General features: G+C 38.9%; 1 protein-coding gene across 19 annotated transcripts in view; it reads left to right on the top strand.

Moving 5' to 3' along the window:
• MGA (MAX dimerization protein MGA) overlaps positions 1 to 18616 on the top strand; it is a 198910-nt gene that overhangs the window by 143889 nt on the left and 36405 nt on the right. For 16 of the 19 annotated variants that reach the window (XM_049899694.1, XM_049899693.1, XM_049899695.1 and 13 more), the window contains exons 4-9: positions 55 to 133; positions 253 to 351; positions 14580 to 14711; positions 14914 to 15018; positions 16363 to 17024; positions 18149 to 18497. In XM_049899694.1, the coding sequence (XP_049755651.1) occupies positions 55 to 133; positions 253 to 351; positions 14580 to 14711; positions 14914 to 15018; positions 16363 to 17024; positions 18149 to 18497 (1426 nt within the window). The remainder of the gene's footprint in view (positions 1 to 54; positions 134 to 252; positions 352 to 14579; positions 14712 to 14913; positions 15019 to 16362; positions 17025 to 18148; positions 18498 to 18616) is intronic. The other 3 variants (XM_049899698.1, XM_049899701.1, XM_049899707.1) reach the window with 1 other exon arrangement.

Below are 18616 nucleotides of genomic sequence, written 5' to 3'. Positions count from 1 at the left end.
TGGTATCACTTTCAGAAGTGATATGAAGTATACTTTTTTTTTTTTTAAATCTAGGAAGCTCTAGACATTCATGCAGTTGATGGGCCAACAGAAGAACCCTCTAGTCTTCAGGCATCAACCACAGATGATTCAGGTATTACATAATAGCATAAAAGGGAGAAATATATTTGTGGTTTGGGCTCTAGGAATGAAGGATGGCATTGTTCATTCTCAGTGTGTATTACTTTATTTGATCATCATTTGTTTTCTAAGCAGGTTGCAGAGCAAGAATTTTCCAGCTGGAAAAGGAATTGATAGAAGATTTGAAGTCCTTGCGTCACAAGCAGGTGATACATCCTGGTCTTCAAGAAGGTAATACTCCATAAAAGATTTATAAGACACTTTTTTACCCCCTTTCCCCCTTCTTTTTTTTCCTTCTGCCTGCTTTCTCCCCTTTTCCCCATCTTCTACATTCTCCTTCTTTTTCTTCTCTTTTCACTTTTTACCCCCCCCCCCATCTTTTTATCCTTCACCCGTACACCTTGATTTCCTTTCTTTCAGGACCTATCTTCGGCTCGCATTTTTCTCTTCTTTTCCATAATTATTGCCTTTAACTGAAAAACATATCTAAAACGAAACCAAACCTGTGGCCATGAGTTGATTCTGACTCACAGCAACACTATAGGACAGAGTAGAACTGCCCCATGGGGTTTCCCAAGAGCAGGTGATGGATTTGAACTGTCGACCTTTTGATTAGTGCTGAGATATTAACCACTGCACTACCAGGGCACCAGAAACATGTCTAGGTGTCTTGGTTTTGTGAAGCGTAATATCTTATGCATAAAAAAGTGTATCACTGTGAGAAAGTTGTATTTTCTCTGTTTTTTCTTATACTCAGTATTTTCCCCTCGATTTTTCATCTTTCAGTTGCTTTTTTGTTTGTTTTTTTGGGGGCGGGAGTCTGTTTGCCCTTACATACTTAGTGATGTATTTATTAGGTCTGTGATAGAGGAATACTTTCTCACTGTGTGGCTGCAAATGTGTGTTTTATATATTTAATGTATTGCTAGGTCCCTGGGTGGTGCAAATGGTTAGGCACTTGTCTACTAGCTGAAAGGTTGATGCTTTGAACACACCCAGAGGGTCCTTAGAGACAGGCCTGGAGATCTGCTTCCAGAAGGTCACAGCCTTGAAAACCATATGTTGCAGTTCTACTCTGTGCACATGGGGTCACCATGAGTTGGGAATTTACAGCTGCTAACAACAACAACAAGAAACGGTGTATTGCTGAAGACTTAAACTTTTTATTATCTCTATTTTCTTCTAATAGATTATCTTGGCCTTGATTATGTTGCTTAATGCTTTTTTTTAGAAAAGTGAAGTCTACTCTAGTTACCTTCACAGTAACTACTATTTCCACAGTTTGCACTGTACTGAAAAACTGTAGGCCATGCCCTAATTTCTAGTTTCCTATGTCTTTGATTTTAGGTGTGCCTCTTGGAGTTTATTGGGTTGTTGACTCTTACCAGTCAATTTTCTTTTCAGAGCCTAGTCTGTTTATATTACATAGTAGATCATTTATCTGGGAGTATAAGCATTACAAGCAGTCAGAAGGTTTACAAGGACTTACATATGACCATTCAGTTTCTGAATTAAGTGGTAATACTGGAAGAACCTTTGCTTTAATGTGAGGCAGCTTCGTGCTACAGTACGATCTTAAAGTATACACAGTGCAGTCTCAATCCAAGTCACACGGACAGCTAGTCTGGATGGACAGGCGCAGCTACATCGTAGTAGTCTTGCTACTGATAACATTTCCTGTCTTTTAATGTTAGCTTTCACTTCTGCTATTTAAATTATGTTCTCTGACTTTGAGCTATCAGTTAACTTGCCCTACTTCTCATCTTCCTCCCATATCTACTTTTTGTTAGTTATATACTCTGATAATGTAGAACTAATGTAACATTTATATTGTATTCTTTCGGTTTAATCCCTACATTTGTTTTAGTCTTAGTTCTAGAGTTAAATATATTCGGTATTTGCTGCTAGCTTTTTTGCTCTGGTTTGTCTGCCTATTATCTCCTAGTTGGCTGTGGTTTGACTTTTTTTTCTCCCCTTATGGACATTTTATTCAAGTCTGTAGTCATTTCCTTTATGGAATGGGGTTCAAAGTCAAATGCTTAGGGAAACTAAGCAGCTAACATAAAGTGAACTAGGGCCTGACTTTGGGAGGTGGGATTGGACTCTGATAGGCTGGAGTATAGAGACAACCACTTCAGCAGATTTTTGTCATATGGGAATGTGGCCTTGTGTTCTCAGATCTTCCCATTTTTTTCAAGAGAAGCTGAAGTCTGTGTTTTTATGTGGTATCTTTCAGTTTTTTAATGATATGGCAGCTGATACTAGTTTTCTAGGCAACTTAAAGCTTTAAAAAATACTGTAATTAAACCCATTGCCAGTCGAGTAGATTTCGACTGATAGTGACCCTTCAGGACAGAGTAGAAGTGCTCTATTGGGTTTCCAATGCTGTAAATCTTCATGGAAACAGACTGCCACATTTTTCTTCTTTGGAGCGGCCGGTGGGTTTGAACTGCCAACTTTTCGGTTAGCATCCGAGCACTTGACCACTGTGCCACCAGGGCTCCTCTGTGAATAATTAATGCCACTGAATTGTACAATTAAAAATGGTGGTTAAATTAGCAAATTTTATGTTACATGTATTTTATCACAATACAAAATTTTTTAAACGGGCAAAAAAAAGTAGAAAAATTCTAGCCATGAATCAAAATTCAGAATAAAATACACTTAATTTTATGGGGAGAAAAAAAAAAAAAACCCATTGTGAGCCCAGCAAAACATGTCTGAGAGTCATTAGTTTTTACCTGCTTTATAGATTCTGCATTTGGTGTCACGTGCAAGTTTTTCCTTAATCTTAAGGTTGGTAAAATTTAGTTAATTTTTTTATAGTATTTATATCATTTTTTTTAAACACCTAAATCTGTAATCCATGTGTTACTTTTTTTTTTTAACAGCTAAATCTGCAATCCATGTGTTACTTTTTGTAAGGTGTGAGGTAGAGTTCTATTTTGCATTTTTTGTGGCAGATTTTTGTTCTCCAGCCTTTTGTTGTTGTTGTTAGGTGCCCCGAGTTGGTTCCGACTCACAGCTCCCCTACCTACAACAGAATGAAACACTACACAGACCTGTGCCATCCTCACAGTCCTTGCTACGTTTGAGCGCATTGTTGGAGCCACTGTGTCAATTCATCTCTTTGAGGGTCTTGCTCTTTTTCGCTAACCCTCTGCTTTACCAAGCATGATGTCCTTCTCTGGGACTAATCCTTCCTGACAACATGTCCAGCGTATGTAAGACATAGTCTCACCATCCTTGCTTCTGAGGACCATACTGGTTGTACTTCTTCCAAGACAGATTTGTTTGTTCTTTTGGCAGTCCATGGTATATTCAGTATTCTTCTGCAACACCACAATTCAAAGGTGTCAGTTCTTCTTTGGTCTTCTGTATTCATTGTCCAGCTTTCAAATGCATATGACATGATTGACAACACCATGGCTTGGGTCAGGCACACCTTGGTCTTCAAGGTGACATCTTTACTTTTCAACACTTTAAAGACGCCTTTTGCATTACTGCAAGAAACTAAAAGAGACCTACGTAAGTAGAAAAACATACCTTGGTCATGGATAGGAAGACTTAACGTTGTAAAAATGTCTGTTCTACCAAAAGCGATCTATAGATTTAGTGCAATTCTGACCCAAATTCCAACAACATTTCTTTAATGAGATGGAGAAACAAATCACCAACTTCATATGGAAGGGAAAGAGGCCCTGGATAAGGAAAGCATTACTGAAAAAGAAGAATAAAGTGGGAGGCCTTACTCTTCCTGATTTTAGAACCTATTATACCGCCACAGTAGTCAAAACAGCCTGGTACTGGTACAACAACAAATGCATAGACCAGTGGAACAGAATTGAGAATCCACATATAAATCCATCCACATATGAGCAGCTGATATTTGACAAAGGCCCAAAATCAGTTAAATGGGGAAAAGACAGTCTTTTTAACAAATGGTGCTGGCATAACTGGATATCCATCTGCAAAAAAAATGAAACAAGACCCATACCTCACACCATGGACAAAACTAACTCAAAACGGATCAAAGACCTAAATATAAAATCTAAAATGATAAAGATCATGGAAGAAAAAAATAGGGACGACGCTAGGAGCTCTAATACACAGCCTAAACAATATACAAAACATCACTAACAGTACAGAAGAGAAACTAGATAACTGGGAGCTTCTAAAAATCAAACATCTACGCTCATCCAAAGACTTCCTCAAAAGAGTAAAAAGATTACCTACAGACTGGGAAAAAGTTTTTAGCTATGACATTTCTGATCAGCACCTGATCTCTAAAATCTACATGATATTGCAAAAACTCAATTACAAAAGACAACCCAATTAAAAAATGGGCAAAGGATATGAACAGGCACTTCACTAAAGAGGACCTTCAGGTAGCTAACAGATACATGAGGAAATGCTCACGATCATTAGCCATTAGAGAAATGCAAATCAAAACTACAATGAGATTCCATCTTACTCCAACAAGGCTAGCATTAATCCAAAAACACAAAATAATAAATGTTGGAGAGGTTGTAGAGAGACTGGAACACTTCTGCACTGCTAGCGGGAATGTAAAATGGTACAACCACTTTGGAAATCGATTTGGCGCTTCCTTAAAAAGCTAGAAATAGGACTACCATAAGATCCAGCAATCCCTCTCCTTGGAATATATTCTAGACAAATAAGAGCCTTTACATGAACAGATATATGCACACCCGTGTTCATTGCAGCACTGTTTACGATAGCAAAAAGATGGAAGCAGCCAAGGGGCCCATCAACGGATGAATAGATAAGTTATGGTATATTCATACAATGGACTACCACACATCGATAAAGAACAATGATGAATCCGTGAAACATTTCATAATGGAGAATCTGGAAGTCATTATGCTGAGTGAAATTAGTTGCAAAAGGACAAATATTGTATGAGACCACTGTTATAAGAACTCAAAAAATAGTTTATACTGAGAAGAAAGTATTCTTTGATGGTTATGAGAATGGGGAGGGGTAGTAGGTAAGAACTACAGACAATACACAATATAGGAGAGGTCAGCACAACTGAACTATACCAAAAGCAAAGAAGTTTCCTGAATAAACTGAACGATTCGAAGGCCAGCTGGGGGGGCGGGGCGGGGGGAACGACTGTGGTTTCAGGGGACGTCTAAGTAAATTGGCATGATAAAATCTATTAAGAAAACATTCTGCATCCCACTTTGGAGAGTGGCATCTGGGGTCTTAAATGCTAGCAAGCAGTCGTCTTAAGATCTGTAGATCTTGGTAAATCTGGACCAAAGGAGAATGAAGAACACCAAAGACACAAGGTAATTATGAGCCCAAGAGACGGAAAGAGCCACATACAGACTTTATCACCCTGAGACTGGAAGAACTAGAGGGTGCCCAGCTAACAATCGATGACTACCCGGACAGGGAACAAAACAGAACCCCTGAGAGAGCAGGAGAGCAGTGGGATGCATACCTCACATTCTCGTAAAAAGACCAGATTTAATGGTCTGACCAGACTAGAAGGACTTTGGTGGTAATGGTCCCCAGACTTTTTGTTAGCCCAAGACAGGAACCATTCCCAAAGCCAACTCTTCAGACAGGGATTGGACTGGACTATGGGATAGAAAATGAGAATGGTGAAGAGTTAGCTTCTTGGCTCAAATAGACACATGAGACTATGTGGGCAGCTCCTATCTGGAGAGGAGATGAGAGGGCAGAGGGGGTCAGAAGTTGGTCAAATGGACACGAAAATAGTGGAGAGAAGGAGTGTGCCGTCTCATTGGGGGAGAGTAACTAGGAGTGTATAGCAAGATGTATATAAATTTTTGTATGAGAGACTGACTTGATTTGTAAACTTTCACTTAAAGCAAAATTAAAAAAAAAAAAAAGTGTTTTGAAGCAGAATTGCCCCTCCAACTTTTGCTTTCTTTAAATAGCTGGCTTTGTAATTTCAGAATAGTAATGTATTTAGTACTTCAAATATTTAGTTAGGCTAAATATTTATAGTAGCTGAATGATGCCATTCTCAAGTCTGCGAAGATAAAAGTATTCCATGTTCCTCTCTAAAAACGTTGCTTGAAGTAATTTGCTGAATTTCCATTCAATAATATATTTCTTTGCCTTTCTATTAACTGTTTTTTTTTTTTTTATAAAAGATAAACACTTAAAAAAATTTTTTTTTTGAAAATGTGGGCTAAAAACTTAAAAATGTTTTTTGAGCTTGCTTTGAAATTTTGGAAATGTCTGTTACATTTAGGAATCTGTTTTTATTGTTGTTATTGGTGGTTTTGTTCCTAAAGTAAAATAAGGTTCTTAATTTTGCTTTCCTTAGTACTATAGTTGTCTGTTTACTACACCTATATTGGTCTATATTCTATCAGCCTACCTGAAGGTATCACCTGTTTTTGAATTTTAAAGATATTTGTGTAAAAGCTTCCATATCACTGCTTCCAACTTTTTGTTTTTAAGAGCAGCCTTCGAGTCACAGAAGGATTGCAAGCAGTGCAGGGAGTTCCCGTGTACTCTGCACCTTGTGTCCTCCTTTATGAACATGTGGCGTCAGCGTAGCACGTTTGTTACAGTTAATGAACCAGTACCTCATTCGCATTTCCTTAGTAATGTCCTTTTCTGTTCAGGATCCTGTCCAGCACATTAGTAATCATGTCTCCTTCGGCTCCTCTTAGCTGTGACAGTTTCTCAGACTTTGTTGACCTTGATGGTTTTGTCTTGAGAAATAGTACGTATGGATTTTGTAGACTGCTCCTCATTTGGAATTTGTCTCATGTTTTCCTCACGATTAGACTGGGATTGTGTGTTCCTGGGAGGAAGACCACAGAGGTAAAGTGCCGTTCTCATCGCGTCATATCAAGGGTATATATTATCAGCATGACTTAGCACTGCTGATTTCACCTTGGTCATGTGGCTGAGGTGTCTTGTCAGCTTTTTCTGATGTAGTTACTCTTTTCCACCACTTCCATACTGTACTCTTGGGAAGTAAGTCACTGTGCACAAGCCACACTTTAGAGTGGAAAGTTATTTTCGACCTCCTTGTGGGTGGAGTGTGTCTGTATCAATTATTTGAAAAAAAATTTTTTAATTGTGCTTTAAGTGAAAGTTTACAGCTCAAGGTTGTCATATAAAAATTTATACACACATTGTTACGTGGCCCTAGTTGCTATAAGTCAGCACACTCTTCCTTTCTACCCCAGAGTTTCTGTTTCCATTCAGCCAGCTCCTGTCGCTTTCTGCCTTTTCATCTCACCTCCAGGCAGGAGCTGCCCATATTGTCTCATGTATCTACTTGAACTAAGAAGCACACTGTTTACAAGTAGTATTTTATGTCTTATAGTCCAGCCTAATCTTTGTCTGAAGAGTTGGCTTTGGGAATGGTTTCAGCTCTGGGTTAGCAGAGTCCGGGACCATGTCTTCTGGGGTTTCATCCAGTCTCAGTGAGACTATTAAATCTGGTCTTTTTACTAGAATTTGAGTTCTGCACCCCACTTTTTTCCTGCTCTGTCAGGGATTTTCTGTTGTGTTCCCTGTCAGGGTCATCATTGGTGGTAGCCAGCTACCACCATCTAGTTCTCCTGGTCTCAGGCTGATGGAGCCTCTGGTTTATGTGGCCCTTTTTGTTTCTTGGGCTAGCATTTTCCTTGTGTCTTTAGTGTTCTTCATTTGCTTTTGCTCCGGGTGAATTGGGACCAACTGATGCATCTTAGGTGGCCGCTCGCTACCTTTTAACACCCCAGACACCACTCACCAAAGTGGGGCGCAGAACATTTTCGTAATAAACTTTGTTATGCCAGTTGACCTAGATGTCCCCTGAAACGGTGGCCTCCAGACTCCCGCCCCTGCTACTCTGTCCTTCAAAGTGTTTGGTTGTGTTCAGGAAACTTCTTAGCTTTTAGTTTAGTCCAGTTGTGCTGACTTCCCCTGTATTGTGTGTTGAAATTATTTGGAATTCTTTTGTGTGGGAGATTAATTTGTTCTCTTCCATTTATTTATTTATACAGCCATTTACTTACATCTGAATAGGCTGTCAATCTTAATGTTAAATTCCTTTATGAAGAATAACAATCTTTGAAGAGCTCTCTGCCTCTTCCTTTTCAGTTATTTAAAAATACGATCTGAAAATGGAATTCAGTCCATGTGTAGCTGGACTTTTTCTTAACACGTGTCTGCTTTTATTCACTGTATTTTTTTTAGTATTTTTATTGTGGTGAAAATACATGTAACAATGCATACACCATCTCAACATTGCTACATGTACAGTTCAGTGACGTTGATTATATTTTTCAAGTTGTGCATCCATTCTCGCTGTCCTTTTCTAAATCATTTTGCCACCATTAACATAACCTCAATGCCCATTAAGGAAAAACTCTCCCTTCCCTGCTCCCTCCCACCCCTGGTAAACACTGGTGTAATCTTTGGTTTCTGTATGTTTGCTTATTTCATATAAGTGAGATAGTACAATATATGTCCTTTTGTGACTGACTGACTTCACTCAGCGTTATGTTTTCAGAGTTCATCCACGTGGTAGCATGCATCAGAACTCCGTTTTTCTTTATGATTGAGTAGTATTCCATTGTGTATGTATATCGTATTCTGTTTATCCATTCATCTGTTGATAGACATCTCATTGTTTCTACTTTTTGGCTACTGTGAAAAGAGCTGCAGTGAACATTAGTATACAGGTTCCTCTTGGGTTCTTGCCTTTACTTCTTTTAAGTATATACTTAGGATTGGGATTCCTGGGTCATATGGTAATTCTAAGTTCAACTTTTTGAGGAACCACTAAAATGTTTTCCGTAGTGACTGTACCATTTTACATAGCCACCAGCAATAGGCGAGGGTTACAGTTTCTCCACAACTCACCAACATCTGTTGTTTTTTGGTTTTGTTTGTTTGCTTTCTTATTGCCATTCTTATGGGGTAAAGTGTGGTATCTGTCTGAGGGAGAAAGATGTGGCAGTCTGTTTCTATGAAGATTTACAGCTTTTGAACCCCTGTGGGGCAGTTCTACGCTGTCACGTTGAGTTGGAATCGACTCATTGACAATCTGTGGGAATCGCTAATGACGTGGAGCATGTTTTCACGTGCTTGTCGACCATTTGAATATTCTCTTTGGTGAAATGTCTGTTCAAGTCCTTTGCCTATTTTTTGATTGGCTTGTTTGTCTTTTTGTTGTTAATCACTGTATTTTTATATTGAATTTTTCCCGTGTTTACTAGTTAAGTGTTGTTAGTTGCTCTCGAGTTGATTCTAACTCATGGCGACCTTACGTATAACCGAATGAAATGTTTTCCAGTCCTGTGCCATCTTCATGATCAGTGGTACGTTTGTGTCCTTTGTTGCAGCTATTGTGTAGTGCCTTCCAGTCTAGAGAGCTTGTCTTCTAGCACTACAGTATTCTGTCGTGATCCGTAAGATTTTCATTGGCTAATTTTTGGAAGTAGATTACCAGTCCTTTCTTCCTCGTCTCTCTTAGTCTGAAAGCTCTGCTGAAACCTGCCTACCATGGGTGACCCTGCTGGTATTTGAAATATCGATGGCAGAGCTTCCAGCATCACAGCAACACACAAGCTACCACAGTATGACAAACTGGCGGTGTTGCTGGTTATATGGGTGAAGTTTATCCCTCCTGAGTTCATCCTTGTGGATACTTTGGTTTTCATTGGGTTTAGCTTGAAGCAAGCACCTTTTGCTGTAGGACAAGGGGACTTTGCTTTTATATGAACCATAAAGATTCTCTCTTATCTTTATGAGTCTTTTATGCAATGATATGGTAATATCTCTTTAAGAAGTAGCTTCTAATATGGTGAAGTGAGGCAAAAGCAGCTAAGAGTGTAGTTTAGTTTAAATTGTCATACGTGGAAAACATTTTGGAGTTTTCAGTATACGCCTTCTTTGAATTATTCAGCTGAAGCTCAAGTTATTTATGCTCATTCCTATGAGACCAGCTAAGTGTAGGTCTCATGTATCTATTACTTGGGAAGGATTTTCTTATAAGTCTAACACTTCAGGATCATCTAGACAAGCTGAATTGGGAATTACTTTGAGCAGTGTTCATGCACCACTGACTTCTTTGCTTTCAGGGCTTGCTTTATATTTAACTATGTAATTTTATTTATTTTTTGCCGTTTTAACCATTTTCAAGTGCTCAATCCAGTGGCATTTATCACACTTACAGTGTTGTGCAGCCATCACCACTGGATGTCTCCAAAACTTATCATCACTCCAAACAGAAATTCTGTACCAATTAAGCAGTAACTTCCCAACTCCCTCGTCTCCCCAGCCTGTGCTAACCACTAATCTCCTTTCTGTATCCATGCATTTATCTATTCTAGATATTTCATGCAAGTGGAATCATATATTTGTCCTTTCGTGTCTGACTTATTTCACTTAGCATAAGGTTTTCAAGGGTCATCCATATACTAATATCACAACTTTGTACCTTTTTATGGGTATAATATTCCATTGTATGATTATACCAGATTTTGTTTATCCATTCATCTGTTGATGGACACTTGAGTTGTTTCCCGTTTTGACTGTTGTAAATAATGCTGCAGTGAACGTTGGCGTACGAGTATCTGTTTGAATTCCCCCTTTCAGTTCTTTTGGGTATGTACTGAGGAATAGAATTGCTGGGTTAAATGGTAGTTCTGTTTAACTTTTTGAGGAAGTGCCAAACTGTTTTCCACACTACCTACACCATTTCACATTCCTGCCAGCAATGGACAAGAGTTCCAGTTTCTCCACATCCTTGCCAACACTTGTTATTTTACATTTTTTAAATAATAGCTACCCTAGCGTGTTTGCCTTTTTTTTTTTTTTGATATGTGTATTTAAAATAAACTTGTTGGTTTTGGTATCACAGTATAAAATACACAAGTCAATGACAGCAAGAAAAGATACAGGAAAAACAGTCTCTAAATCCGATAGACTGAATCTAGATTTTACATGCCTTACCTGCTTGTCTACGTAGGTATATTTTTAAAAACTTCATTCATTTCTGGTTTCTCTGTAAGGAACTGTTCTGGCAGTGTTTGTCATTAGTAATGAATAATATTACAGTATTTTTCTCTTCTTAGAGTGCTATAGTATCTCATTTGATCCTTTGTTTAGGATTTAGTTCTCACTTGGCTTTCCACAGTAGCTTCCTGCATTCTGGTTCTACTCTTCTTTCTTCTTATCCCCACCTTTCCTAATTAATTCTTACTTATCTAACTTAGAATTTGTACCTCAGTAAAGTTTTACCAGATTCCCTTGGGCTCTTCGGTACAGGTCTTTTTTGTTTACCTCTTGTAGTACTTACACATGGGGTTGCTGTGAGTGGAATTGGCACGACAGCAAATGGTATATTTAAACTTGAGGTCTGGGAACTGTCTTTCATGTCTCTATCACCATTTACATTAGAGTATTTTACAGAGATGATTGAGTAAATTCTTTTAGCATACCCCACAGTGTACTGGATTGGTAGTTTCTATTTTACTAATGAAGTTTTTTCCAAATTACAAAATTAAGAAATAGTAATGAAAAGATTAGGAGCCAGGTGTTCTGGCTTCAGGATTTTATCCTCCCTTCCTCCCTCGCTGCCCCCCCCCCCAGCCCTCCGTTGATTACGAACATGAGGCGAGGTTGTTTTGTTTTATTGACCTTAGTTTTAACCAGGACATGCAAAAGTATTTATTTTAAAGAACTGGAATTGCAAACCAAAACAGAAGAACAGTATTTTATGCAGAAAAGTTCTATGGGAGGTTACAGAAATTAGCCATAATTAACCTACACAGTATCTTTACCTTTTAGGGAAACGGCACTGTGAACTTGTTGTTGGAAACCTGTACCTGTGACTTTTAGTGATTTTTACTGTGTTAGCTAATACTTTGAATGTCTTTGTCCTCAATTTTGTGAAAATTTAGATTAAATACCTTCCGAAAAGATTTCCTCTTAGCCTACAAATAAACAATTCATTATATTTATAGGCTCAGTTATCATTAATACCATTAATAAAAACTAGAGAATCAGTTGCCATAAACAGGCCGGAAGCTCAATCTATGGCAAGTTTGTGTTAGTGACCTTAGAAAATCTTTGGACAATAAACAGTTAAAAGCACAGAGGGTCTCAAATCTGCTATGTTTGTGTATTAGTTACCTATTCATTATCTGTTGGTGTGTAATAAATTACCACAAACGTAGCAACCTAATACATGTTTATTGTCTCCAAACCAAAAAACCCAAACTCGCCGTCGAGTTGATTTCAACTCATAGTGACCCTATAACAGAGTAGAACTGCCCCATAGGATTTCCAAGGAGCGGCTGGTGTGTTCAAACTGCTCACATTTTTTGGTTAGCAGCTGAGCTCTTAACCGCTGTGCCACCAGGACTCCGTTTTCTGTCTCAGATGGAAGGAGTACACACACAGTCACTGTACCAAAATGAATTGGGCGACAGTCAACCATTTCAGTAGGTAGCTTATGATCAATAACTGAGGGCACTGGAGGAAAAAGTCCAAGCTACACTGAAGGCACTGGCGAAAAACAAGGTTCCAGGAATTGACAGAATACCAATTGAGATGTTTCCGTAAACGATGCAACGCTGGAAGCGCTCACTTGTCTATATGCCAACTGACTGGAAGAGATCCGTATTTGTGCCCATTCCAAAGAAAGGTGATCCAACAGAATGTGGAAATTATCAAACAGTATCATTAGTATCAAACACAAGTAAAATTTTGCTAAAGATAATTCAAAAATGATTGCAGTAGAATGTTGACAGGGAACTGCCAGAAATTCAGTCTGGATTCAGAAGAGGATGTAGAATGAGGGATATCATTGCTGACGTCAGATGGATCTTGGTTGAAAGCAGAATACCAGAAAGGTGTTGACCTGTGTTTTATTGACTATGGAAAGGCTTTCGGCTGTGTGGATCATAACAAGTTAAGGGTAACATTTTGAAGAATGGGAATTCCAGAACACTTAATTGTGCTCATGAGGAGCGTGTACATAGGCCAAGAGGCAGTCATTTGAACAGAACGAGGGGATTCTCCATGGTTTAAAATCAGAAAAAGTGTGTGTCAGGGTTGTATCTTTTCACCATATTTATTTAATCTGTATGCTGAGCAAATAATTGAAGAAGCTGGACTATAAGAAAAAGGACACTGCATCAAGATTGGAGGAAGACTCATGAACAATCTGTGATACACAGGTGACACAGCCTTGCTTGCTGAAAGCAGAGAGGACTTGAAGCACTTACTGATGAAGATCAACGACTGTAGCCTTCAGTATGGATTACACCTCAACATAAAGAAAGCAGAGGTTCTCACAACAATGTGATAAACGGAGAAAACGTTGAAGTTGTCAAGGACTTCATTTTAGTTGGATCTGTTATCAATGCCCACAGAAGCAGTATCAAGAAATCAAACGATGTATTGGATTGGGCAGATCTGCTGCAAAAGACCTCTTTAAAGTGGTGAAAAGCAAAGATGTCACTTTGAGGACTGAGGTGCACTTGACTCAAGCCATGGTTATTTTAATTATCTCATATGCATATGAAAGCTGAATAAGGAAGACTGAAGAAGAATTGACGCCTTTGAATTACGGTGTTGGTGAAGAATATTGGAAATAGCATGAACTATTTTTTATCAGAAGAAGGAAGAAATCTGTCTCCGAAGAAGTACAGCCAGAATGCTCCTTCAAAGTGAGGATGGTGAGACTTCGTCTCAGGTACTTTGGACATGTCATCAGGAGGCACTAGTCCCTGGAGAAGGAAATCATGCTTGGAGAAAGTAGAGGGTGAGCGTAAAAGAGAATGACCCTGAATGGGATAGATTGACAAAGTGGCTGCAACAATTGGCTCAAACATAGCAATGATGGTGAGGATGGTGCAGGACCAGGCAGTGTTTTCTTCTGTTGTACACAGGGTCTCTGAATCAGAGCTGACTCTGCGGCACCTAACAACAACAGCACTGTCTCAGATTCTGTGGATCAGGAGTGCAGGCGTGGGCTCGTCAATTGAATCCTCTGCTTAGGGTCTCACAAGGCTGCAGTTAAGATTTCAGATAGGCCTGGTTTCTCACCAGAGGCTTGACTGGGGCAGGATCTGGTTCCATTTCCCCTCAGGTTGTTGGCAGAGTTAATTTTCTTGCAGCTCAGTTGAGATGAGTGCAGCACTCTTACGTGATAACATATTCGTAGTGAAGTACGTCGTCGCTTCCCTTTTGCCACATTCTGTTGATTAGAAACAGATCACAGGTTCCGCCCACACTCGAGGGGTAGAGATTACACAAATGTGTAGTACCAAGAGGTGGGGATTGTGGGAGCCACCCTAAAGTCTGTTTGCCACCATTTATGTTTATTTTATCATTTTTGCTCTCTACTATCTCATTTATTTCTATTTTCTTCCCGCCACCACCAAAAAAAGGAGAAAAAAAGAGATAATTTGATGTGTGATTCTTTTTTTTTGTAGTGGGCTTAAAATTGAACTCAGTGGATCCAACGGTGAGCATTGATCTTAAGTACTTGGGAGTACAGCTACCTTTGGCTCCAGCTACTAGCTTTCCTTTCTGGAACCTTACGGGAACCAACCCTGCCTCTCCTGGTGAGTGTGTAGCATTCGTAATGTCAAACACTGTTTTTCTTGTTGAAGTTAAGGTTACTTGTGATACAAATTAAAGTTACCTTTGTTAGAAACATTTTGGACATTCCATGGGCAAATCTTTTATTTATTGGCATAGCCTTAACAAATGATTTATAAATACTGGCTTACTAGAATTTTTGTCTTTTTTTTTTTTCTTTTATAGATGCTGGCTTTCCCTTTGTTTCTAGGACAGGGAAGACCAATGATTTCACCAAAATCAAGGGGTGGAGGGGAAAGTTTCAGAGTGCTTCTGCATCTAGGAATGAAGGTAATTCGTGCCTTTTTTTTTTTTTTTTTAATATGTTCTGATGTATGTAGCCAAAGCCTTTTGTTAAAAGTAGTTCTCATTTTATTTCTTTATTTTTTCTGTCCATGCTTTAAAGTGAACTGGAAATAAATGGTCTTGCCAATTTTTGTTTATTCCATTTTCCCGTAATCACAACCCTGGTTTAGTCCTTAACCACACCAGGTTTCAATAATCTCTGCAGCCGTTTTAGCCGCCCCTTCCTGTTACTCCTGCAGTTATGAAAAGCATCATTTCAAGCATCATTTTTGAATATTAACTTTTAGAGCTCTCTATCATGATTTCGATAACCTTATATATCAAAGTGAACTTCTAATCTTAGTTTTCTGACTGTGTGACAGTTGGTCTCCTGTCTTAGTTTTTTTCCTTACCCAGTGCACTTATTGTGGTTTACAATTCTAACCAGATTAATTTACCATTCATTTAAACAAAATAGTTTTCCTCATCTTTGAAACTTTGTACCGTTTTATAGTGTAATGCTCTGCACTGTACTAAACTAGCCTTTTTGTTCACTTGTGGCCTTACCTCTTCTCCAGCATTTCGTATCAGACTTGAAGTATTCCAGGGTTCTAACTAATCCCTTGGCATCTTGTTGAGGTCTGATTTAAATATATTCTTTATTCTTGTATTTTTTCTTAAGTGTGGTCCAGATGGTGGTGTAGTGGTTAAGTGCTATGGCTGCTAACCAAACGGTCGGCAGTTCGAATCTGCCAGGCACTCCTTGGAAACTCTGTGGGGCAGTTCTGCTCTGTCCTGTAGGATCGCTATGAGTCGGAATCGACTCGACGGCACGGGGTTTGGTGTTTTTTTTTGGTTTTGGTCCAGATAGTTAGACCGTAAGTTGTCAAAAATTGAATACTCTTAAGTTAATTACTATGTGAACACTTGGCAAATAGTTAGTTTTCAATAAATACGTAACTTGATAATTTTAGGGTAGGATATAATTTGAGTAAACATTTTAATTTTCCATAGAGAACAGATTTTAATGTAATTAGTATCTGAGAGTCAGTGTCTTCTCTTGGTTTGATATTATGCTTTCCTTCTTAGGAGAGACAGTTAAGATTCAGTGGCTAGTAACCAATGTGCCTGACTTTTTTTAGTGTGTTTTTTCCTAAAGACCTACCCTAAAAAAAAAAAAAAAGACCTACCCTAGTTTTATTTATTTCTGTAAAATAGAAATTTTTGTTACAAATACATATTTGTGTGATTTAAAAAAAAAAATGTTAAAGCAACTTAGATAAACAATACAAAAAAAATTTTTTTTTTTTGCCCTAGGTTGTTAAAAGTGTCTTGTGTCTCTCTTTCTAGGAGGCAATTCCGAAGGTTCACTGAAGAACCGTTCTGCTTTCTGTAGTGACAAGCTGGATGAATACTTGGAAAATGAAGGCAAGCTGATGGAGACAAGCATGGGCTTCTCTTCCAGTGCTCCCACGTCTCCTGTGGTATACCAGCTTCCCACCAAGAGTACCAGCTACGTGCGAACACTTGATAGTGTACTAAAGAAGCAATCTGCTGTTTCCCCTTCTACCTCTTACTCTTTGAAGCCTCATTCTGTACCCCCTCCCTCTCGAAAGGTGAAGTCTCAAAACAAACCGGCAAATTTCAGTGGCCGAATGAAGTCATCTTATAAATCCATCTTACCATATCCCCTTTCACCAAAGCAGAAACACTCTCATATGATTCCAGCAGATAGGGTTACCAAGAATTCTTCAAGCACCACCTCAGAAAACCAGGTGAATAACTTCGTCGTGACAACTTCAGAGGAAAATGTTTTCCCAAAGCAGATTAGTCTGCGGCAGGCACACCAGCAGCAACACCAACAGCTTCAGGGGACTCGCCCTCCAGGCTTGTCTAAATCTCAGGTGAAGCTAATGGACTTGGAGGACTGTGCACTTTGGGAAGGAAAACCAAGGACCTATATCACTGAAGAGCGAGCAGACGTATCATTAACAACTCTGCTTACTGCTCAAGTAAGTATCTCCTGTTTTTCTGTAGAGTGCTTGGCTAGGAGGAGTGAGGTTAGTGAGGGGAAGTTGGGAATGGGGTTTTTTGGCAGGAAGTTTTAGGCATTTTTTGTTACCTTGGCTACAAACAAAGTGAGGAGATGTCCTGTCTATTTCTTCTTTTTTGCCAACTAGACACTCAAGTGTAGCTCTTTCCTGCCAGCAGAGGGAGACAGTACAACTGTGCTTTGAGTAACGTCCGTTGCCTGTATAAAGGCAGCTGGCTATTCTGAAAGTTTCTAATTTCATTCTCCAGCATGTCAACAAGTACATTTGCTGATCTTGTTAAAACAACTTGGAAAATTCTGCTTAAGAAGTACTAAATCTCAGGAAAAACAAAAAACCATACATACATATATAAGAATATGTATGTATATTACACACACACACACACACACACACACGTACTTCTGTGGAAAAAAAACTTTGTTATTTGTAAAATATTAAGATTTTTTCATTTGTTATTAATGCACCCTCGTTAGCTGCCTCTGGGTGCATGTCAAATGACAACAATATGGTGGTCATTTTTAAATAATGGGTGTTTATATCTTACGTTCCATTTTTTCGCTCTGTTACTGAATCCTAGAGCTGAAGATCGTGAGATGTTGGGACTAGGTGCAGGATGTGTCCTTTATTCCTAAACACTTTTGTGCATGTATTAGCCTCTCCCCTTTTTATTAATTACTCTAGAGCAGGATTGGCAAACTTGTTCTAAAAAGGGCTGGAGGGTAAATATTTTAGGATTTGTAGGGCATGCAGTCTCTGTTGCAGTTATTCAACTCTGCCCGGCATAGATAATATAAATGAATGACCCTGCCTGTATTCCATTAAAACTTTGTTTACAGAACAGGCTGTATTCCGTCTGTGGGCATTAGCTTGTCAATCCCTGCCCCAGAGCATTATGTACAGTTTTTATTGCAGATAGATCCATCTTTGTTGATATTTTGGCTAATCAGCAAGAGTATTTATTCTCCTGCCTGTCTGTGAGAGTTTGTTCACAGCCCTGTCTACATTTATGATCTGTCTTCTGCATCTCTCCGTCATGTATTTGGGCAATTTAGTAAAATTATAATTTTCTGCTTTAATTTTAGGCATCTCTCAAAACTAAACCTATCCACACAATCATAAGGAAACGAGCTCCCCCATGCAACAACGATTTCTGTCGGCTGGGCTGTGTATGTTCCAGTCTAGCTTTGGAGAAGCGCCAGCCTGCTCACTGCCGCCGACCAGACTGCATGTTTGGCTGCACTTGTTTGAAAAGAAAAGTTGTACTTGTTAAAGGGGGATCCAAAACTAAGCATTTCCAGAGGAAGGCTGCTCATCGTGATCTAGCATTTTATGATACTCTGGGAGAAGAGCCAAAGGAAGAAGGAGAGGAGGGAGTCAGGGAAGAGGAAGAACTATTGAAAGAGAAGAAGAAGAGAAAGAAGCTAGAATACAGTGAGTATTAATTGGGGGTTCAAACAGGAAGTTAGTGTCTTAGTGTTTTGGAAAAGTGTTTATTTTAAAACAGCAATACCTATTTGAATCCTGCTTTACTTGTCCGTATTTTGAGAAAT

The sequence above is a fragment of the Elephas maximus genome, chromosome 10 (assembly GCF_024166365.1).
Source record: "Elephas maximus indicus isolate mEleMax1 chromosome 10, mEleMax1 primary haplotype, whole genome shotgun sequence".
NCBI classification, from domain to species: domain Eukaryota; kingdom Metazoa; phylum Chordata; class Mammalia; order Proboscidea; family Elephantidae; genus Elephas; species Elephas maximus.
This window is presented reverse-complemented; position numbering and strand designations above follow the sequence as displayed.